Source organism: Phragmites australis, chromosome 18, assembly GCF_958298935.1.
Source record: "Phragmites australis chromosome 18, lpPhrAust1.1, whole genome shotgun sequence".
Taxonomy (NCBI): domain Eukaryota; kingdom Viridiplantae; phylum Streptophyta; class Magnoliopsida; order Poales; family Poaceae; genus Phragmites; species Phragmites australis.
In genome coordinates, this window is record NC_084938.1 from 26,051,358 (window position 1) to 26,068,557 (window position 17,200).

At 46.2% G+C, this 17,200-nt stretch overlaps 4 protein-coding genes across 8 annotated transcripts; 2 read left to right on the forward strand and 2 right to left on the reverse strand.

Moving 5' to 3' along the window:
- Positions 1-222: 222 nt before the first annotated feature.
- LOC133898813 (ranBP2-type zinc finger protein At1g67325-like) lies at positions 223-5,248 on the reverse strand. 5 transcript variants are annotated; one of them, XM_062339561.1, is made up of 11 exons: positions 5,060-5,248; positions 4,810-4,855; positions 4,599-4,711; positions 4,207-4,489; positions 3,748-3,812; positions 3,438-3,489; positions 3,236-3,345; positions 2,443-2,479; positions 2,087-2,238; positions 625-821; positions 223-543 (listed from the first exon to the last, which is right to left on the reverse strand). In XM_062339561.1, the coding sequence occupies exons 1-10, from the start codon at positions 5,069-5,071 to the stop codon at positions 645-647; spliced, it is 1,047 nt and encodes a 348-aa protein (XP_062195545.1). In that variant the 5' UTR covers positions 5,072-5,248; the 3' UTR covers positions 223-543; positions 625-644. The 5 variants fall into 5 exon arrangements, with proteins under 5 accessions (XP_062195545.1, XP_062195544.1, XP_062195546.1 ...); XM_062339560.1 differs by having other exon boundaries at positions 223-821; XM_062339562.1 differs by having other exon boundaries at positions 223-821; positions 4,207-4,486; positions 5,060-5,247.
- A 1,867-nt stretch (positions 5,249-7,115) lies between these two features.
- Positions 7,116-8,757, forward strand: LOC133899266 (uncharacterized). Its single transcript, XM_062340245.1, has 3 exons — positions 7,116-8,123; positions 8,205-8,463; positions 8,544-8,757. Exons 1-3 carry the CDS (start codon positions 7,176-7,178, stop codon positions 8,678-8,680), a joined length of 1,344 nt encoding a protein of 447 aa, XP_062196229.1. The 5' UTR covers positions 7,116-7,175; the 3' UTR covers positions 8,681-8,757.
- A 199-nt stretch (positions 8,758-8,956) lies between these two features.
- LOC133899265 (probable LRR receptor-like serine/threonine-protein kinase At4g31250) lies at positions 8,957-11,991 on the forward strand. Its single transcript, XM_062340243.1, has 3 exons — positions 8,957-10,131; positions 10,217-10,993; positions 11,078-11,991. Exons 1-3 carry the CDS (start codon positions 9,459-9,461, stop codon positions 11,761-11,763), a joined length of 2,136 nt encoding a protein of 711 aa, XP_062196227.1. The 5' UTR covers positions 8,957-9,458; the 3' UTR covers positions 11,764-11,991.
- An 822-nt stretch (positions 11,992-12,813) lies between these two features.
- Positions 12,814-14,640, reverse strand: LOC133898647 (uncharacterized). Its single transcript, XM_062339327.1, has 8 exons — positions 14,570-14,640; positions 14,410-14,485; positions 13,997-14,328; positions 13,712-13,910; positions 13,531-13,647; positions 13,207-13,463; positions 13,048-13,123; positions 12,814-12,939 (listed from the first exon to the last, which is right to left on the reverse strand). Exons 1-8 carry the CDS (start codon positions 14,581-14,583, stop codon positions 12,814-12,816), a joined length of 1,197 nt encoding a protein of 398 aa, XP_062195311.1. The 5' UTR covers positions 14,584-14,640.
- Between the last annotated feature and the right edge of the window lie 2,560 nt (positions 14,641-17,200).

The following is a 17,200-nucleotide window of genomic DNA, read 5'->3' on the forward strand; positions in this document are numbered from 1 at the left end:
CTAAAATAGAAATAAAATAACTCACACAAATACCATTAGTATACCCACAACTCTAGCTTTACAAATTTCTAAGCTAAAAATACATAGCTCCAACAATTTCTTAAGAGTTAAAACTCTACCAAACGCACCCTATAACAAGGTGCAAGGGCAAGTTCAGGATTCTAATACGCACGAGACATGGGATGCATATGGCGTTCGCTCAACTGCAAACAATGCCTCTGATTATGCAACAAATCCTGCGTACTATTGTTCCAGGCAACCTGTGCCACGATGTCTCAACAAAGTTCTAATTTAGAAGCGGGGGTAAGATTTACAGTACGATGACACCAAACAATAGAGCGTTGAAGACTTGATCAACACAAAACAATCGACTTTTAACGCACAAGTGAAAGAAAAAGGAAACAAATATGATCTCCGAACAAATGTCGACTGCTTTGCATTCTTGCATCAAGGGTCGGACCAACCGTGCAAGCCAACTGTGAGCAAAGCTTACCACTCCCAATTTCCTTGCCAAGTCAACTGTGAGCAAAGCTCACTTGCACGCTACACAAGCATATCGTTGAGAGCTGCCATTCGCAAGGCATGCGAACTTGTAACCTTGATGAAATGGCACAAATTTCTCACCTTGATGAAATGGTAGCACATTAGTTTGTAACACTGTTCTGCAATTCATTGAGAGCTGCCATTCGCAAGGCATGCGAACTTGTTGGTACTCCAGCAGCATGACCAGGAAGATCCCTCGATGTCTGCTCATTGTTGTCTTGAAATTCACGTGGAAGTTGCAGCTTTGATAAAAGCGTCGTAATATTACATGAAAAAAACTAATTCCAATGGCACACAGTCAGTTAAGTAGTACCGTCAAATCAAACATGAAAGGTGATGATGCACATGGACTTTCTGTTTCACCATGGATCCTCTCTTTGAATCAAACACACCAGAATGGTAAAACTTGAATGTGACAAGCTCCAAATAACATAAAGCATTGTAGCAACAACATATAAACTAATCAGAGTCTGGTAACCTCTAGGGAGTCCGTTAGGAAGCAACATGCTTATCTTACGTCACCATCCAAAGGAAGATTGCGTGTGTACATTGCATTAGACTGTCAATTAAGTAGTCAATCGAGAATGGTGTTTCTATGTTGACTACATCCTGTATCACATAGATTAATGGAATGATGGAAATCAAGCAGCTGTCCAGGGTCATCAATGGCAAGGTGATTTTGTGGATGAAGTACTTACACTCAAGTATGAATCTTATGATAACTGGGCTGCCCATTGCTGACTTATTTCTCATACCTACTGTTACTACAAGTACCGGGGGAGGTTGCTCTCTAAAGCATCAGCACTAAGCAGTTACAAACAGTAAAGGAATCCCATATAAAGAGAACCTAACAGGATATGCTATGTTGCTAACATGAAACATACCTTGGGATTTTTATTTTTATTTTTTTGGAAGGAGAAAAGGACTCCACTGCCAACCATTCAGAAAGATGATGTTTATAATAACAAACCAGCCATAAGTTGAAAACCAAGACCAGAAACACAAAGACAACCAACTGAAGCAACATGACAAACAGCAGTGGTACTTCATAGCAGATGAATGACAACCTAAGACACAAACAGCTAGCGAGAAATTCACATAACAATTACCCTGAGTACCAGTAACAGATGACAAGTTCAACAGGATATGAGAAATTAACAAAAGGTATTCGTGACCAAAATCTGTAGTGATTAGGAAAGGCAAGACTCCAGTTGCCAACTCCAAAGCATTTACCAATAGGACAGCAACTCAACCAAGGTCTCAAGGGGAAGAAACTTGTAATGACAGCAGTGACTACTAACACAGATTGACCCCCGACATTCAGACTGAACCTTGACGATGACGCTGGACCTTCTTGACCCTCATAACCGTTCTAGGACTCACTGTAACATTAAGGACATGATATATCAAGCTATGTGCAAGCAAACATGGAGACAAGAAAATAATTTTAAAAAGATCAAATAGATTACGGCATGCAACTCAATGTTCTTCAAAAAGGCATTGCAATTATTAAGGACCATACTAAAGTTTTTGAAACACAGACCTGATTGTCCTGATCTGTAGCCGAATCATTTGCACTGTTTGTCTGCAACGGTTTTTCTGCCCCACAATGTGGGCGATTACATTTTGTCCGGAATGGATAGTTGATGTTATTGCACTGCTCGCACTTCCAACTACCCTCTGGCATTTTTGGTTCTGTCAATGAGGTTAGTTGTGAAATTGAATAGAATAAAAGGAATAACTTCAAAGAAACGAAACTAACTGCCTGCAAATAATGTTCAATTGCCCACTTATAATTGGGTTTCTAAAAATTTACTGATTTGAAGCCATTAGTAATACAATACATAAAAAAGGTCAAATGATAACGGAGCACAAAGTATGTATGTTGTTAAAACTTACTTGAGCCTCTTGAACCATCAGGTTTGGAGTTGGAGCCCTGCAGAAAGAGTTGATACGCAAGCGGTCAGTACAGTAAATGCAAATATTTAGCTGTACAAAATACATATAGAAGTCAAAGCGTTAGAAATGGAGATTCAGGTTTAGATGAAAGAGAACTACCATAAAACAACAAAATAGCCAAAACTAATTTAGTACTTCACCACAAAATTATTCTGGTTCAGCCTGAAATGAACATCTCACACCAACACTACTGAACATCTAATGGTTGCAAACTTGCAACTGCATGCTGACAGTCATGTGACACCTAATGGTTAATTAAATGAGCAAAATCTTTAATTCCATTCATGACAGCAGTAGCAAGTTGTATTGGTGTGTTTTTCAGATTTACCGAAGCTAGAGAAATTTACTAAACCTCATTTTCGAGCAGAAAAAGTGATAACCAGTTTAATCGCAAAATATGGCAATTAACTCAAGTACTCAGGTCCTGGTGTCCAATAAATGAGCAAGCATACAAGTGCATTGATGCACTAAAACACTACAAATCATAAGGCGCATAGCACATGGTTTCACCAAACAGTTCAGGACAATAGTACACAACATAACATGCACATTCCACACACATGACTAATCTTGTGGCAGCAATGTCAATTCCAAGCACAATTGTGAAGTTCCAGTACTGTACTTTAGGCGATCTAACTAAAGTAAAGAACCATCAATCATCATTGTTTGTGAATACATGAAATTAATTATATTGGATCGCTTATAGCACAATATGATAGGAAGAGTCTCAAACCTGGTTTTCAGGTCTTGGTGTGTTGCACTTTCGCATGTTACAAACTGTACGAAAGGCAAAGTTGATGTTGTGGCAATTTGGACACTCCCAGTCATTATCACGTCCAGCTCCTACAGTAAAAATTCATAAGCGTACGTATAGAGTCAACCAAGTGCTCAGCAAACTGATTTAATGAAAGGCAAATAACATCACAAATTTATACCTGCAGGCTTCTTCTGGGAACCCTCATCAGAATATGAGCCAGCCCTTATGCCCTTTCGAGTTCAGGAAATAATATAAAAGAGAATCACAACAGTTCTCAGTAAGATATGTCACACATCATACACAAAAGCAATGAACACATTGAGACATGGAGCGTTCTCAAGTAGCACCAAAGAACATGGACATCATATAGAACAAGAAGGCAAAATAAAAGCAATCTATGTAGACAGCTTGCGTGTAAAGCAACAGTAGTGAACTCAAATTAACATGAGGTAAGCACAGGAGAGTAATCATAGTCCATAGGAGAATACCATTGCACCAGGACCAGCAGGTAAGGCCAAGCCATATCTGTCCATGGGCATTCCGTACATTCCACCTGTTTATGGGACAGGAAACAAGATAAGCCAAGTTTCAAAACCCAAGATACACTACAGGTTTTTAAAGACTTGTAGACCTTAATTCTCATAAGTCGTAGATATTGTAACATGTTTGGCAACCCCAACCAAAGCATGCATCATAGAGAACATGCCACAGCATACAAAAGCGAAATAGTTCTTAAAGACATGGTACTGGACATGTTATCAAATGTAGACAGTAAACATGGTAAATGAAAATCAAGTGAAACAAAAATAATCTGCTTATTTACATATGAACCGATTGTGAACACATTAACATTTGCATAAAGAATGAGCTGGTAATATCAGATTTTGCCCATTGTATTTAATACACTAGATTAACTAACCCAGCAGCCATGACGGGAGACTTCTTACCTGGTCCCATCATAGAGCCACTGGAATACGGAGGTGGCCCAGCCATATGCATTGGCCCATAGGGGCTCCCCATTGGTATGCGTCCGCCGTAGCCATACGGATACGTCGAACCCCCAGGGAACTGAGGAATGCCATAACGCGGCATTGCAGGCCCATTAAACATGGAGGAGCCATATGGGGGAGCACCCCCACCGAGGTACATCGACGGTGGAGTCCCAGGGGCCATGTATCCAGCCGATGCTGCGTAGTGGGGTGGAGTCTGCATAGGCTTCTGCATAGCCTTCTGGTCGGCAAGCAACAGCACAGCACGGTAAATGCAAACACACAAGCACAAGTGGAACCACTCACGGGTACACTCTGAGCACCCAATGATAATAAGCAGCTGTAAGTACCGTGTGATCTACAGGCCTGGACTGGTTGCAGTTGCGCATGTTACAGGTGGTGCGGAAGGCGAAGTTGACGTTCTTACAGCTGGGGCACACCCAGTCGTCCTCACGCCGTCCACCTGAGGCGCGGTTGTTCGTCCCACACGAAGGCAAATCCACTCAGATGCAGCCTATAAGGGGGAGACACAGAGAACAACGAGGCGGCGGAGCAACCTACCGTCGGTGCGCGCGCGCTTCCCGGCGGATTGGCTGCGACTGTCGACCTGCAAGGCAAACCCACACACGAATTGTGAGACTTCGCGGGTGGCTGCCTGGCTGGGGTCCAGAGGGTGATCGACGAGCACAGCACAGGAGTGAGTTCGAATCTGGTCAAGGCTTCCAGCGCGACGGGTGGATTCATGGACCTCTACGCTGACTCAAACCCTAATCGATCTGCGGGGCGAGGAGGGGAAGCGCCGAGGCGGTACCTGAGAAGACATGGCTGGTGGTGCGAAGCGGAGACCGGGCGCGGGGGCAGGGGGCGAGGCGGACGGAGGAGGGGAATCCGGCGGAGAGAGGGGCTAGGTTTTGCGTTTCCTCCCCTTCCCTTCGCTTTCGAGATTTTGGCTGAGAATTTTCCGGGGGTGGGGGATTGGCTCCGCGTCGGCCGGGTGTACTTGCTCGGATGGGCCCTGGTCTCGGGACGACGAGATGTGGGCAAGCTTTGCTTGGTGGGCCCTTCCACCTCACGTGGCAGTATGTTCCGGCCCATCTGTACTTTTACGCTGCTTTAGACATTTTTTTAAACACACGCTAAACTCACACGTATATTTTATTTGACATCCATATTAGCCTAGGACTCATTCAGCTATTTATATTTAAATATTGGAATGTAAAATATAAATGTAATTTTTTTCATAATATTGGAATCATGTTTATTATTTGTGAATAGATCTAATTTAAAATTTTCATTTTATGTGTTATGCAAATTGATTTTTATTTGTTTATTTTTAATGTCGTCACCGTATCTCATATTATTTTTTAAAATACATTATAAATTCTTTAATATTATTTTTTATGTGATAATCCATAATATGTTTGCGTTCTATTGTTTTTAATTTTGTAATGTTTGATTACACGCATATTTAATTGGTATATTTTAATTGATTTGGAAAAGTGTGTTGATTGCTAACGTAACTAAGTTAGAGTTTGCTAACGTAACTTTATTGGATAAAGGGTATAAAAAAAGAAAAGAAAAGGTAAAGCAAGAAGTAGTCTTGGGGTTGGATTCTATGATTTGTTTTTTAATCTTCTATGTTGTTTCGTCTGGTTGTTGATTCATAGTTACAGATAATCAATCAATCAATTCAACGGTTGGATGTTTTATTTTTTATCATAATTTTTAGGATTTTTCTAGGATTGACATGAAGATATTAAAAGGAGCTTGCAATTAGTAAATATAAGATTAAGGGTTAAAACACTCGGTGAGGACCCGCACTTAGAACACGGACGGACTCGATAGCTCCCCTAGCGAATTTGCCAAAGCTAGGGCTCGTTCTCCTTTTGACATTTTTTTTAGGCAGTGGAATGGACAAACTTGTGGTATAGAATAATGACCTCGCAGCTAAATTTGCCGAAGTCACTAAAAAACTAGATTTGCCTAAGAGATGTTCCAATAATGCAAGCAAAGAACCCTATATATTTTTGCACTGAACTTATGGACTCTGAACGTACGAAACTTGTTCGCCGTGATTTAATCATGCTTGCCTTGCCACAGTACTTATTTGTATTATAGGTTGTCACATGCATTGCCACATGGAGAGAGGGGTGAGAGAAAGAAGTTATTGTCTCCTAATGGTTTCCTGAACTAAAATTTATAATTGCGAGACTACTCCAACACTATTATACGAGTTATAGTTGCTACAGAACTCAAAATATTCATAAGTTCTATGCACAAATTAAGAGCTTACGGAATTACTGAGGAACAAATTAGAAGCTAGCCAACCTATACAAGTATAGGTTATCTGTTAACTCATATAAATATTTTGTGGTAATGCATGAGACCGCTTATAAGATGGCGGCATTGTACCTGGCCTCAACAAATTCAAAGTGGACGAGCAAACTACTGAAGCCCGAGAGTTTGCCGGCCTGCACAAGTTGACGACCTTTGACAAAAAGCAGATCATGAACATGGGCAGTGTATGCATCTATCGATCAAGGCAGCAAAGTGAGGGCGATCAAGATCAATTCCTTTCACTCGTGAAGGCATGCAATGCATCCCCAGCTTCAACCTTTCTTGCTTTTAGTCGCTGCTTGCCGCTCATACGCGTGGCTGGTCCCAGTCTTCGCTTTCCTTTCGCAGCATCACGCTGAGGCAGCAAGTCTTCCACCGCGCTCGCCGGTCGCCGCCCTCGTGAACGGTCACGGGCCTCCCTTCTCGCGCCTCTCCTTTCCCCTCCCTTCTCTCCATGCACACTTGCACAGATTCGATGGTACCATACTGCCCATCGATCACCACATGTTTGACTATATAAATCACTACCTGCTAATCGACTAGCTTCTCAGCAGTGTCGACCTTGTAGAAGCCAGTAGCACGACGTGCTCATGGACTCGGAGGAGGAGCGGAGCTCGTCGTCGGAGGCGGCGTCCACCCCGACGGTGGTGGCAACGCTGGCGCCGTCGCAACGGCCGCTGCTCCTGAACCCGGCGTACGCGCGGTGCAAGTCGGTGATGAACGACGAGTTGCGCAACTTCCGCGTGTTCCTGCAGTGGTGCGCGCTCGACCACTCCTCCCGCGCCGCGCGCGCCGCCTCGTACGCGGCCTTCCTGGCGCTCGCGCTCCTCGTCCCCGCCGCCGTTTCGCTCTCCCTCCGCGCCGACGCCTCCCTGTCCCCGGCCTCCGCGTCGGCCATCACCTTCAACCGCGTCGCCCAGCTCCCGGCCTCCGGGCTCGCCGTCATCTCGTTCCTCACGCTGACCGCCTTCTTCCGCGGCTGCGGCGGCCTCCGGCAGCTTCTGTTCCTCGACGGCGCCCTCCGCGATGACACCTTCTTCGTCCGCCGCAGCTACGCGCGGGAGCTGGACCGCGCGTTCCGCCTCCTGGCCGCGCTCCTGCTCCCTTCCCTCTGCGCCGAGGCCGCGCACAAGGCCGTCTTCTTCTTCTGCACGGTCAGGGTCGAGCCGCCCGCGCCGCTGCCGCTCCTGCCACGGGTGCCGTGGCGCGCGGTGGCGCTGGTGGCCACGGTGGCGTCGTGGGTGTACCGCACGGGGGTGTTCCTCCTGGTGTGCGTGCTGTTCCGCCTCACCTGCGAGCTCCAGATCCTGCGCTTCGAGGGGATATACCACATGTTCGACGTCGAGGCGCGCGCCGCAGCGGCCGAGATCTTCGCCGAGCACCGCCGCATCCGCACGCAGCTGCTCGCCACCAGCCACCGGTACAGGGGGTTCATCGTCTGCTGCCTCGTCACCATCACCGTCAGCCAGCTCGGCGCCCTCCTCGTCGCCCTCTCCTCCAGGGACGCCAAGAGCTTCGCCAACTCCGGCGACCTCCTGGTACCGTAACGACGGCAGGATCTCGATGCGAGCGAACACGTACAGTGTGCGTGTCTAACTGGAGCCTATCTCCATTTGCAGGTCGGTTCGGCGGTGCAGCTGAGCGGGTTCTTCATGTGCCTGTTTGGCGCGGCCAGGATCACGCATAGGGCGCAAAGGATCGTGTCCATCGCGAGCCAATGGCACATGAGCATGGTGTCCATGCGCCACGGCAAATCGGCGCCGGCCAGCACGTCGGCGAGCGACAACGACCACGTCTCCGGGCCGTCAACGGCCGCGCCGGCGTCGCTCCAGGCCGAGCCCGGAGCAGCGTGCTCGTACAAGAGCAGACAAGCACTCGGTAATTAACCAACGCAATTGAACTTGTGTGCCTGCCAACAACCGAAGTTTAATTTCGGAAATCTTTTCTGTGTGCTGCAGTGGAGTACCTGTGCCACAACGGTGGCGGGATCACCCTGTTCGGCTTCACGCTCGACAGGGGGCTCCTCCACACGATCTTCGTCTTCGAGATGACTCTGGTGCTATGGATCCTAAGCAAAGTTGTGGTCCTCTCCTAACTACCACTTTTGCTCGCAACTGTACGTATTGGTGCAAAGATAATTCAGTCAGGAGTCAGGACTGTTTTGATTTTAAATGCAAATTCACATGGGATGGATGATTGTGGACAACTTATTTTATCGGTAAATAAAATTTATTAAAATTTATCGGATACATCGTATATAAGAGACCAAAATTCTAATAAATTTAAATAAAATTCAAATAAAATTTAAATAAAAATACCGGTAAATATGGTAATTTTTTTACCAATCCACTAGTAAACTAGATATATCGGATATACCGGGCTGATATTTTTTTCTCTAATTGTGGATGCAAATTGGGAACGAATGCCGCCGCGCATTGTGGACGCAAGCGCAACTCAAGAGTTTTTTTGTTAGTACAATTTTACAGCTTAATCTGAAATGGACGAATTAAGGCGAGACACAGTCACACAGCAAGGCCATACTCTCCATCTTGCGCTGAAACGACGACAACCTCATCAGCGCGCGCCATGCAGGCATCGCTATTCTTGGCCAAGAGACAGCAGCCACACCCCCATGCCATGCGCAACGCCTCATCTCTCTCCCCACCACCCTCGCCACGCGCCGGGGGGGGGGGGGGGGGGGCGGCTCCTGAATCCTCTCTCCTCCCCCGTCTCCGCCTCCCTTTCTCTCTCTTCGCATCGACCTCCTGTTTTCCCTCCCAGGAAAACTGCGTGCCAGCAACTATCGCGCGCAACAACAGGGCCGTCGTCAAGCGCTGGCGCCGGCGGGCTGGTTCCCCGGCACCGCTCTGGACATGGCCAGAGTGCCATCTATCGCGCGCCTCCTCATGCTGGCCGGCTGCCTCCTGCAGCTCGCTGACGCCGCGCGGCTCCCGGTCTCCCTCGCGCCTGAAGCCGACGCGCTCCTCCAGCTCAAGTCCGGCATCAAGGACGACGCCGACGCGCTCCGGAGCTGGTCGCCCGGCACAAGCCCATGCAATGGCGACGACTCCAACTGGGACGGAGTCATGTGCAACAAGGGCGGCGTGCACGGCCTGCAGCTCGAGAAGTTGGGCCTCTCCGGCACGCTCGACCTGCTTCCTCTCAAGAGCCTCCGTGGCCTCCGCACGCTGAGCTTCATGGACAACGAGTTCGCCGGCCCAATGCCCGACGTTAAGGAGCTCGGGGGGCTCCGGGCCATCTTCCTGTCCGGGAACAAGTTCTCTGGGGAGATCCCTGCCGACGCGTTCGCTGGGATGGGCTCGCTCAAGAAGGTGTTCCTCTCCAAGAACAACTTCTCCGGCCCCATCCCGGCGTCGCTCGCCGACGTGCCGAGGCTCCTCGACCTGCAGCTCAATGACAACAAGTTTCAGGGCAAGATCCCTGACCTCGCACAGAAGGAGTTGAAGGAAGTCAATCTCGCAAACAATGAGCTCGAGGGGGAGATCCCGGCGAACCTCAAATCCATCAAACCTGACATGTTTGCCGGTGAGCAAGAGCAACATATGCGTGTACACCATGGTGTTCGTGCAACGTCCACGTGTAAGCTATACGATCCTGTTTTGTCATGCAGGCAATAAGAAGCTTTGCGGTGCACCCCTTGATGCCAAATGCGAGGCCCCGTCGTCCCCACCGCCAAAGTCGGCGCCGCCGCCGACCTCCGACAAAATAGGGACCCGGCCGTCGCCGCCAACCCCAGACGCCGCGACGTCAACGGGTGGCCCGTCAGCTGACGACGCCGCGCAAAACGCTCAGGCGCCCACCCATGGCTCGACGGCGCCCGGCGTCCTCGTCGCGTTCCTCGGCACGCTGGCAATCATCGGCTTCGCGTTCGTCGCGCTTCAGAGGCGGCAGGAGTACAACACCAAGAACTTCGGCCCGACTGTGTCGATGAGGCCCTCAATGCCGAAGATCGAGCCGTACCCACCAGCAAAGGTCGAAGCCCGGCCGGCGCACGTCGAGCCGCGTGGCGCCGACGAGGAACGCAGCAACCGCGTGGGCGGCAGCACGGTACGGAAGGTGGAGCAGGGGCGGCTGACGTTCGTGCGCGACGATCGCGGCCGGTTCTTCGAGCTGCAGGACCTGCTAAAGGCGACGGCGGAGGTGCTCGGCACCGCCAACCTCGGCGTGTGCTACCGCGCCACCCTCACGAGCGGGCACTCCGTCGTCGTCAAGCGGTTCAAGGAGATGAACCGGGTGGGCAGGGAGGACTTTGAGGAGCACATGTGCCGCCTCGGCCGGCTCAGCCACCCCAACCTCCTCCCGCTCGTCGCCTACTACTACCGCAAGGAGGAGAAGCTGCTCATCCACGACTACGTCCCCAACAGGAGCTTGGCTAACGTCCTTCATGGTGACTAACCATCTCGTGAGTAATCATTCGCGTGCACAGAAAATGACTCTAATTTTAAGTTGCCTGGTGTTTGCACGAACACAGGCGAAGGCCGCGGGTTGAAGAAGGCGATGGTGCACTGGACGGCGAGGCTCAAGATCGTGAAGGGCGTGGCGCGGGCGCTCAACTACCTGTACGACGAGCTGTGCATGCTCACGGTGCCGCACGGCCACCTCAAGTCGTCCAACATCCTGCTCGACGACCGCTTCGAGCCGCTGCTCACCGACTACGCGCTGGTGCCGGTGATGAACCAGTCGCACGCCGCGCAGCTCATGGTGGCCTTCAAGTCCCCCGAGCGAAAACAGTTCGGCCGCTCGTCCAAGAAAAGCGACGTCTGGTGCCTCGGCCTGCTCATCCTCGAGATCCTCGCCGGGAAGCCGGCGATCTATGATCAGCCGAAGTCGCAGGCAGCGGGGCCGTCGGGCGAGCATCAGCCGGCGCCGTCAGGCAACGACCTCGTCGGCATCGTAAGCTCAACGCCGGAGGGCGAGTGGCTGGACGCCGTGGTGGACGCGGATCTGAAGTGCGAGGAGGACGAGAACAAGGAAGAGATGGTGAAGCTGATCAGGATCGGCATGGCGTGCTGCGAGGGCAACGTGGAGAGCCGGTGGGAGCTCAAGAACGCCGTGGAGAGGATCGAGGAGCTCAAGGGGAAGGAGCGCGCGAACGAGGAGCACTCCTTCTACTCGTCGGTGAATGACGAGGACTTCAGCAATGTTGCCGTCAACTGATCGACATGAACTGGGAATGGATTGGGGGCGTGTTGTATGCATCGAAGTAATTAAGCTCACTGATCTGCGGTGTACATGCGGACGCTAAACATGAACTAGTACGTACCTATCTGTTGCCGATGGTACGGTAGACTTTGGAAAGGAAAGAAGAAAAGATAGTAAAGTCTCAAATCAAAAATCTACGTTTGATTTTCCTAGGGTAGGTGCAATTGCAATTTCAATTTTATCCGGCAGAGTTTTCAGAACAGATTCTAAAGTAGTATTATTGTGAGCCCTATCAAATAATAGTTTTTAGTTTTTAGTTTCTAGAGTGATTCTGCAGAAGTGATTCTCTGAAATAAATTAGATACTGGAGTTAAAAAAATCAGATTTCCTTTAATCACTTTTTCAAATAATCACTTCTATATAAAGTTTACTCTAGAAAATCACTTCTAGCTACAAAATCACTTTGTCTTAAAAAAATTGGACAGGAGAGCTCTACCGAACATACTCTTCAATTTCGTATTCATACTATGGAGTTTTATGAATTCGACCCAAATATAATCGTTGGAGATGATGGTGCACATGGTGAAGCTACTTTGTGTAAAATAGTAACCCAGGAACATTGATGAGACGCAACACATGAATTTAACCATGACTAATATGTGGCTTGGCACTCGTAGCCTGCAACCAAAAAACTCGGTAGATACAAATTTTGTATTTCCCGCCCGTTTACAGGACGGAAGCTGACTCAAGCTTCCTCGTGGATTTTTCTCTCTTTTCTGAAACTTCTGGATGTGCCCCATAAATAAGGATTTTTTTTCTCAATAGTTATCTGCCCGTGCGTTACAATGGGTATCAAAAATTTGTTAAAGAAATATTTTTCTGACTGTATGCTGTAACGAGTGTTAAAAATTTATATAGAACTATCTAGGTACGTAGCCTCATGACAAATAACAAAATCGTTTTCAGATAAAGCTTGCAACTTAGATTTCAAATACAACTATAACTTAACTTTGAGTACAAATAAATAGGTTTATAGAAATAGATTTATTTCTATAACTATCTCTTTCAAATCATCTTGCCCACGATACGGCTAAGATATTCTCGTACACTTGCAGGTATTACATGTCGACATGAATTCTCGTCGTACGTCAATAGGCTGATCAAAAAGTGCCTCCTTAGTGCTTGGTCATCCTGCACGTGCATCATATATATATGTAAATATAAATATATCTCACGTGTAAAGTATAATATTGCAACTTAAAATGTACATACGACGGTGCGACAAACTAATATGCTCACCGTGCATATTGGTGTGTGTAGCTTTTTACCATTCCATGAGCACATGAATTGCAAAACGAAATAACCAGATAAATACCTATGGCAGAATGAATTGTAAACTCTTTGTTAGATAAACATACTTATTACTTATTGCTTCTAGTGACGTTCAAAGCAAGTTACCCGTATACGTCCGTTGGAGTACCAGCTGAGATTATATGTTGCCATCTATAAACATCGTCGTTCCACCCAGGACATGCTACTCTCATGGCAACCATATAATACTTGGCAATATGAATAATTTTATGTGCGTACTGCTTGTATGGCATATCTTTATACCAATCTGGAATAGGATTGGAGTCCAGTACGGTCATAGTTCTGTCCTCATGGTCGAACACAAAAAGCAAGAACATGCCATGTTGTGCAAATGGCATAAGAATCTGCAAAAAGGTATGCATTAAGATAGCAAAAACAACGACACCAATGGACAAAGGGAAGCAATCTTACAAATTTGCAACGTGAGACATCATAGTTCATGAAAGGCCAGCTTTCTAACGATTTGGCCAACTCTCGAACATCAAGCTTTTTTCTATACTTTGGGTCTCGTCCAAAATCAGATAACGTCTGGGAGAAAACAAAGTTTTTTAAAATATGAGCAAAGAGTGCCTAGGAGAATATAAAAACTCACGCAGAATTGCAGGTCCATATAGTGCTTTGAAACCATTTTCTTGGAACTTTTCAACATCTTGTATTCTGTGTATGCGAGAATCCGAACACCCAAGTTGAAACAAGCGTTGGACATGGGTTGATCCATCTTTAATGATGCTTGGAGTTGCTTGACACTTAAGCAAATCAGGTAAGGCTTCAAACTTTGCACCCATTGTGTCCTGTAAAATGATCAATTGTGACTAAAAATATAAGAATTGAAATAAAGTACATTATATTGTTAATAAATAGAATATAAGAAGCTTACTCTAATGTCTCAGCATCATCAATTGACATGATATAATTGCATACGACATCTGTCAGTTCTTTTTTGCCTATCGGTATGTCCACCATGGAAAGGGCACACAATGAGGACTGGTCTCTAGTTTCATCGGCAGACTTATTTGTATTCATGACTTTAGACTGAACGGATTGTTGTGACCTTTTGCATAGATTAGGGGGATTTTTTAGCATCACAACATCATCTGGACTTCCACTTTCTTCATCTTTCTCTTCGACTAACGGATGTCCTTTTCTCTTGTTTAGTTCTGATGATAACAAAATAGCAGCTAATTTTGTCCTGAATTGTATCATATCATCCTGCACAATAATAATAACATTAATTTTTACAGAATATATGATTAAACATGTAACAAACTATCATGACCCTGTATGATATACCTGAGTTATATTGTCAGACAGCACATCCCCTGTCCAGTATTCCATGTAGTTTAACATGAAAAGACCGCATGAACAGCTATAGTATCAAAAAAGAACGTCATGCACATATTCATTTAATCAGTGGAAGGAAATTGTAGGTAAACAAATTTTTGAGATGTACCTGTCTGTCTGCATTATCTTTTCGAATTGTATCTGTCTAACCGGCCATGAAGCAACCCGTAGGTTTTGCCACTTGTGGTTTTTAAGCTCCTTGAGCTGCGATACAATGTCTATTTGCCTCTGCAATCCGTTCAGCTATTTATATATAATAAATTAAAAAATATTAGCACCAAAGGTTACACGCCAAAGCTATTTATATATATTACTCCCTTCCAACACCTCCAAAGGACACCTCCAATTATATAGCACCAAAGGACACCTCCTATTACGCAGGACACCTCTAAAGTTACGCACCCTCTAAAGTTACGCTCTAAAGAACCACCCTTTAGAAGTTACGCTCTAAAGAACCAGCTCTAAAGTTACGTTCTAAAGAATCTGCAATGTAAAGTTACGCACCCTCTAAAGAACCAGCATTTTACTTCTTCTTTGCTACTCCCTCTAAATTTACGCACCCTCTAAAGTTACGCTCAACATTAGCTTTCTACATTTGCTTATTCACATCGCTGTTGAAAAATGCTATTATTATATAAATTTTGTATAAAATAGTTAAACTTTCTAAACTGGGACGGAGGGAGTAGCAAAGAAGAAGTACTTTTAGTAACAAATACTCACAGTGGTACTGAGGTCTTCGCGATCATATACAGGACCCATCGAATCGAGCACATGTATCTCACTTTTTCTAGCGTCAATCACAGCAAGATACCAGTGGATTCCCTCGATGTTTATTGGAATAAATACCTAAATAATTTTTGCACATGTAGTATTAGGCACTTATATATGTTAACAAGAAAAATCATAAATTAGAAGTTAATTTTTACCATGTCATGGTCCAAGTATCTTTCAACCCTTCGTTCAATGGTGCTATTTTCAATGGTGTCATGTGTAGCATATAGATCATCCATTCTAATGTTATTATCACCATCCCGCTTCAGAAGGGTTGAGACATAAGTAGTCTCCAGGTAGACCGTACCACCGGACCTACGTTGTAGATGCTCTTGAGCCCTTAATAAGCAAATGTATGCATTTATGACCTGTACTTGCAAGTTAACAACAACGATTAGATAACAGAAGTAAATATTTGTGCATATTTGCTTTTAATATATGTACTTATTACCTCATCACTCAAAAATGCACTCGGTTGGAAAAGGCATTCCAAATGCCTCCTGTCTACGAGAGCATCATCAATGAGCACAAGTACTTCTTTTCCAGGTAAAGAAGACATGTTTTTAATTGGTAGAATAATATCAAGATCATTTTTTGTGCAAATATAATCTGCAAAAAAATCAGATGCATAAGGGACTAATGTAGCAACTGAAAAATGATACAAAATATAGTGGAAATAAGTACCCTGCGGGACAATTCCATTCAATAGAGCCTTCTTAGGTTTGTTATGCAGCGACATGACTCTAATTCCAGCTCTCGTTTCCTGTACAAACTCGCGACAATGAAAAGCATGAAAAGGCATAAGATGAAATACATGAAAAGGCGCCATAGGCAACAGTGTTTGCACTCATGTGCGGAGAGATGGCTAAAGGCTGTACTCCCTTTTGAATTTCCACTAATGCAATAGCGAGAACATGTCTAAATAAAATCCTACTTAAAAAAACCTGAAGCTAAAAATGATCCATCTTGATAAATTAATGGTTGTATAGCGAACCTACAGCCAACTATGTATAGCGAACATTTTCTAATCAAATGGACTTCCACGAATAGCCACCTGACAAAGAAGGCGGGCGACGGGAAGAAATCTCGGCGGAGGTGGTGGTCGGGCGGTGGAGAAGAAAAACCGATGAGCTCTCCGTGCCGAGGGTGAGCTCAGACCGGGCGGAGCGGCGCTATTCGACGGCTTCCCCAAGCTCGAGCTCGGTGCTCCAATGGTGGCGGTGGCGGAGTGGTTAGCTAGGGCAAGGAGGCGGCGGAAAAGAGCACTCGGCGGATGGGTTGGGGGAGGTGGCTTTAAATAGAGAGGGGAGTTAGGGCCAGCGGTTAGGATTGGATTCGGTTAGTTGGGATTTTTTGAATCAAATCGCGCCTCCCCCTTCCTCCTCGTAGCGAGCTCGAGGTGAGGGAGATGTCCCCGGCGGCGCCGAAGCAGCAGAAGGCGAACCTGCTAAAGCAAGAGGGCAACGCTTTCTTCAAGGAGGAACGCATCAGCGCCACAATCGACGCCTACACTGGGGTAAGGGTACAACAGCCACCCACTGGATTTTCTGCCTAATTCGCGTGCTACGCTTGTAGTTTCATCAAGTTGTTAGGAGTCGGAGGTTTTTCCCCCTATTCAATCGATGGCTTGGTAATTTGATTTGTGGTGTTGGCATTGCTTGTCAGGATGGTTCATGGCTCCTGTGTCGAATTGTCTCACATTTATCTCAAAAAAATAGTTGTCTCACATGGAAGACAATTTTCTGTTGATGTAAAGCTTGTTTGTGGGCAGCTAGGTGGTGTGATTACTGATTATGCATATTGCTGCCACAACGCATCTGGACTCTGGAGTAGTTCCTTTGTTTACCTAGTTAAGAATTGCTTCACTACAATGAAGGTTGAATAGCAACTTGACTTTTAATGTATTGTGAGGCTAGCCAATGCTAATGCACTGCTGTTTGTAATTTGCTACACATTTAGTGCTAGGCAG

Excerpts from the sequence above, each read along its gene's own strand:
- LOC133899265 (XM_062340243.1), top strand. The coding sequence starts at position 9,459 with ATGGCCAGAGTGCCATCTATCGCGCGCCTCCTCATGCTGGCCGGCTGC. Across the intron at positions 10,132-10,216 it reads CAAACCTGACATGTTTGCCG|GCAATAAGAAGCTTTGCGGT; the intron begins GTGAGCAAGAGC and ends TTTGTCATGCAG. Across the intron at positions 10,994-11,077 it reads CTTGGCTAACGTCCTTCATG|GCGAAGGCCGCGGGTTGAAG; the intron begins GTGACTAACCAT and ends GCACGAACACAG.
- LOC133898813 (XM_062339561.1), bottom strand. Across the intron at positions 4,490-4,598 it reads CCAGGCCTGTAGATCACACG|AAGGCTATGCAGAAGCCTAT; the intron begins GTACTTACAGCT and ends CTTGCCGACCAG. Across the intron at positions 3,813-4,206 it reads TGGCTCTATGATGGGACCAG|GTGGAATGTACGGAATGCCC; the intron begins GTAAGAAGTCTC and ends TCCCATAAACAG.
- LOC133898647 (XM_062339327.1), bottom strand. Across the intron at positions 13,911-13,996 it reads GATGATGCTGAGACATTAGA|GACACAATGGGTGCAAAGTT; the intron begins GTAAGCTTCTTA and ends ATCATTTTACAG. Across the intron at positions 12,940-13,047 it reads TACACACACCAATATGCACG|GATGACCAAGCACTAAGGAG; the intron begins GTGAGCATATTA and ends ATGCACGTGCAG.
- LOC133899266 (XM_062340245.1), top strand. The coding sequence starts at position 7,176 with ATGGACTCGGAGGAGGAGCGGAGCTCGTCGTCGGAGGCGGCGTCCACC. Across the intron at positions 8,124-8,204 it reads CCAACTCCGGCGACCTCCTG|GTCGGTTCGGCGGTGCAGCT; the intron begins GTACCGTAACGA and ends CTCCATTTGCAG. Across the intron at positions 8,464-8,543 it reads CAAGAGCAGACAAGCACTCG|TGGAGTACCTGTGCCACAAC; the intron begins GTAATTAACCAA and ends TGTGTGCTGCAG.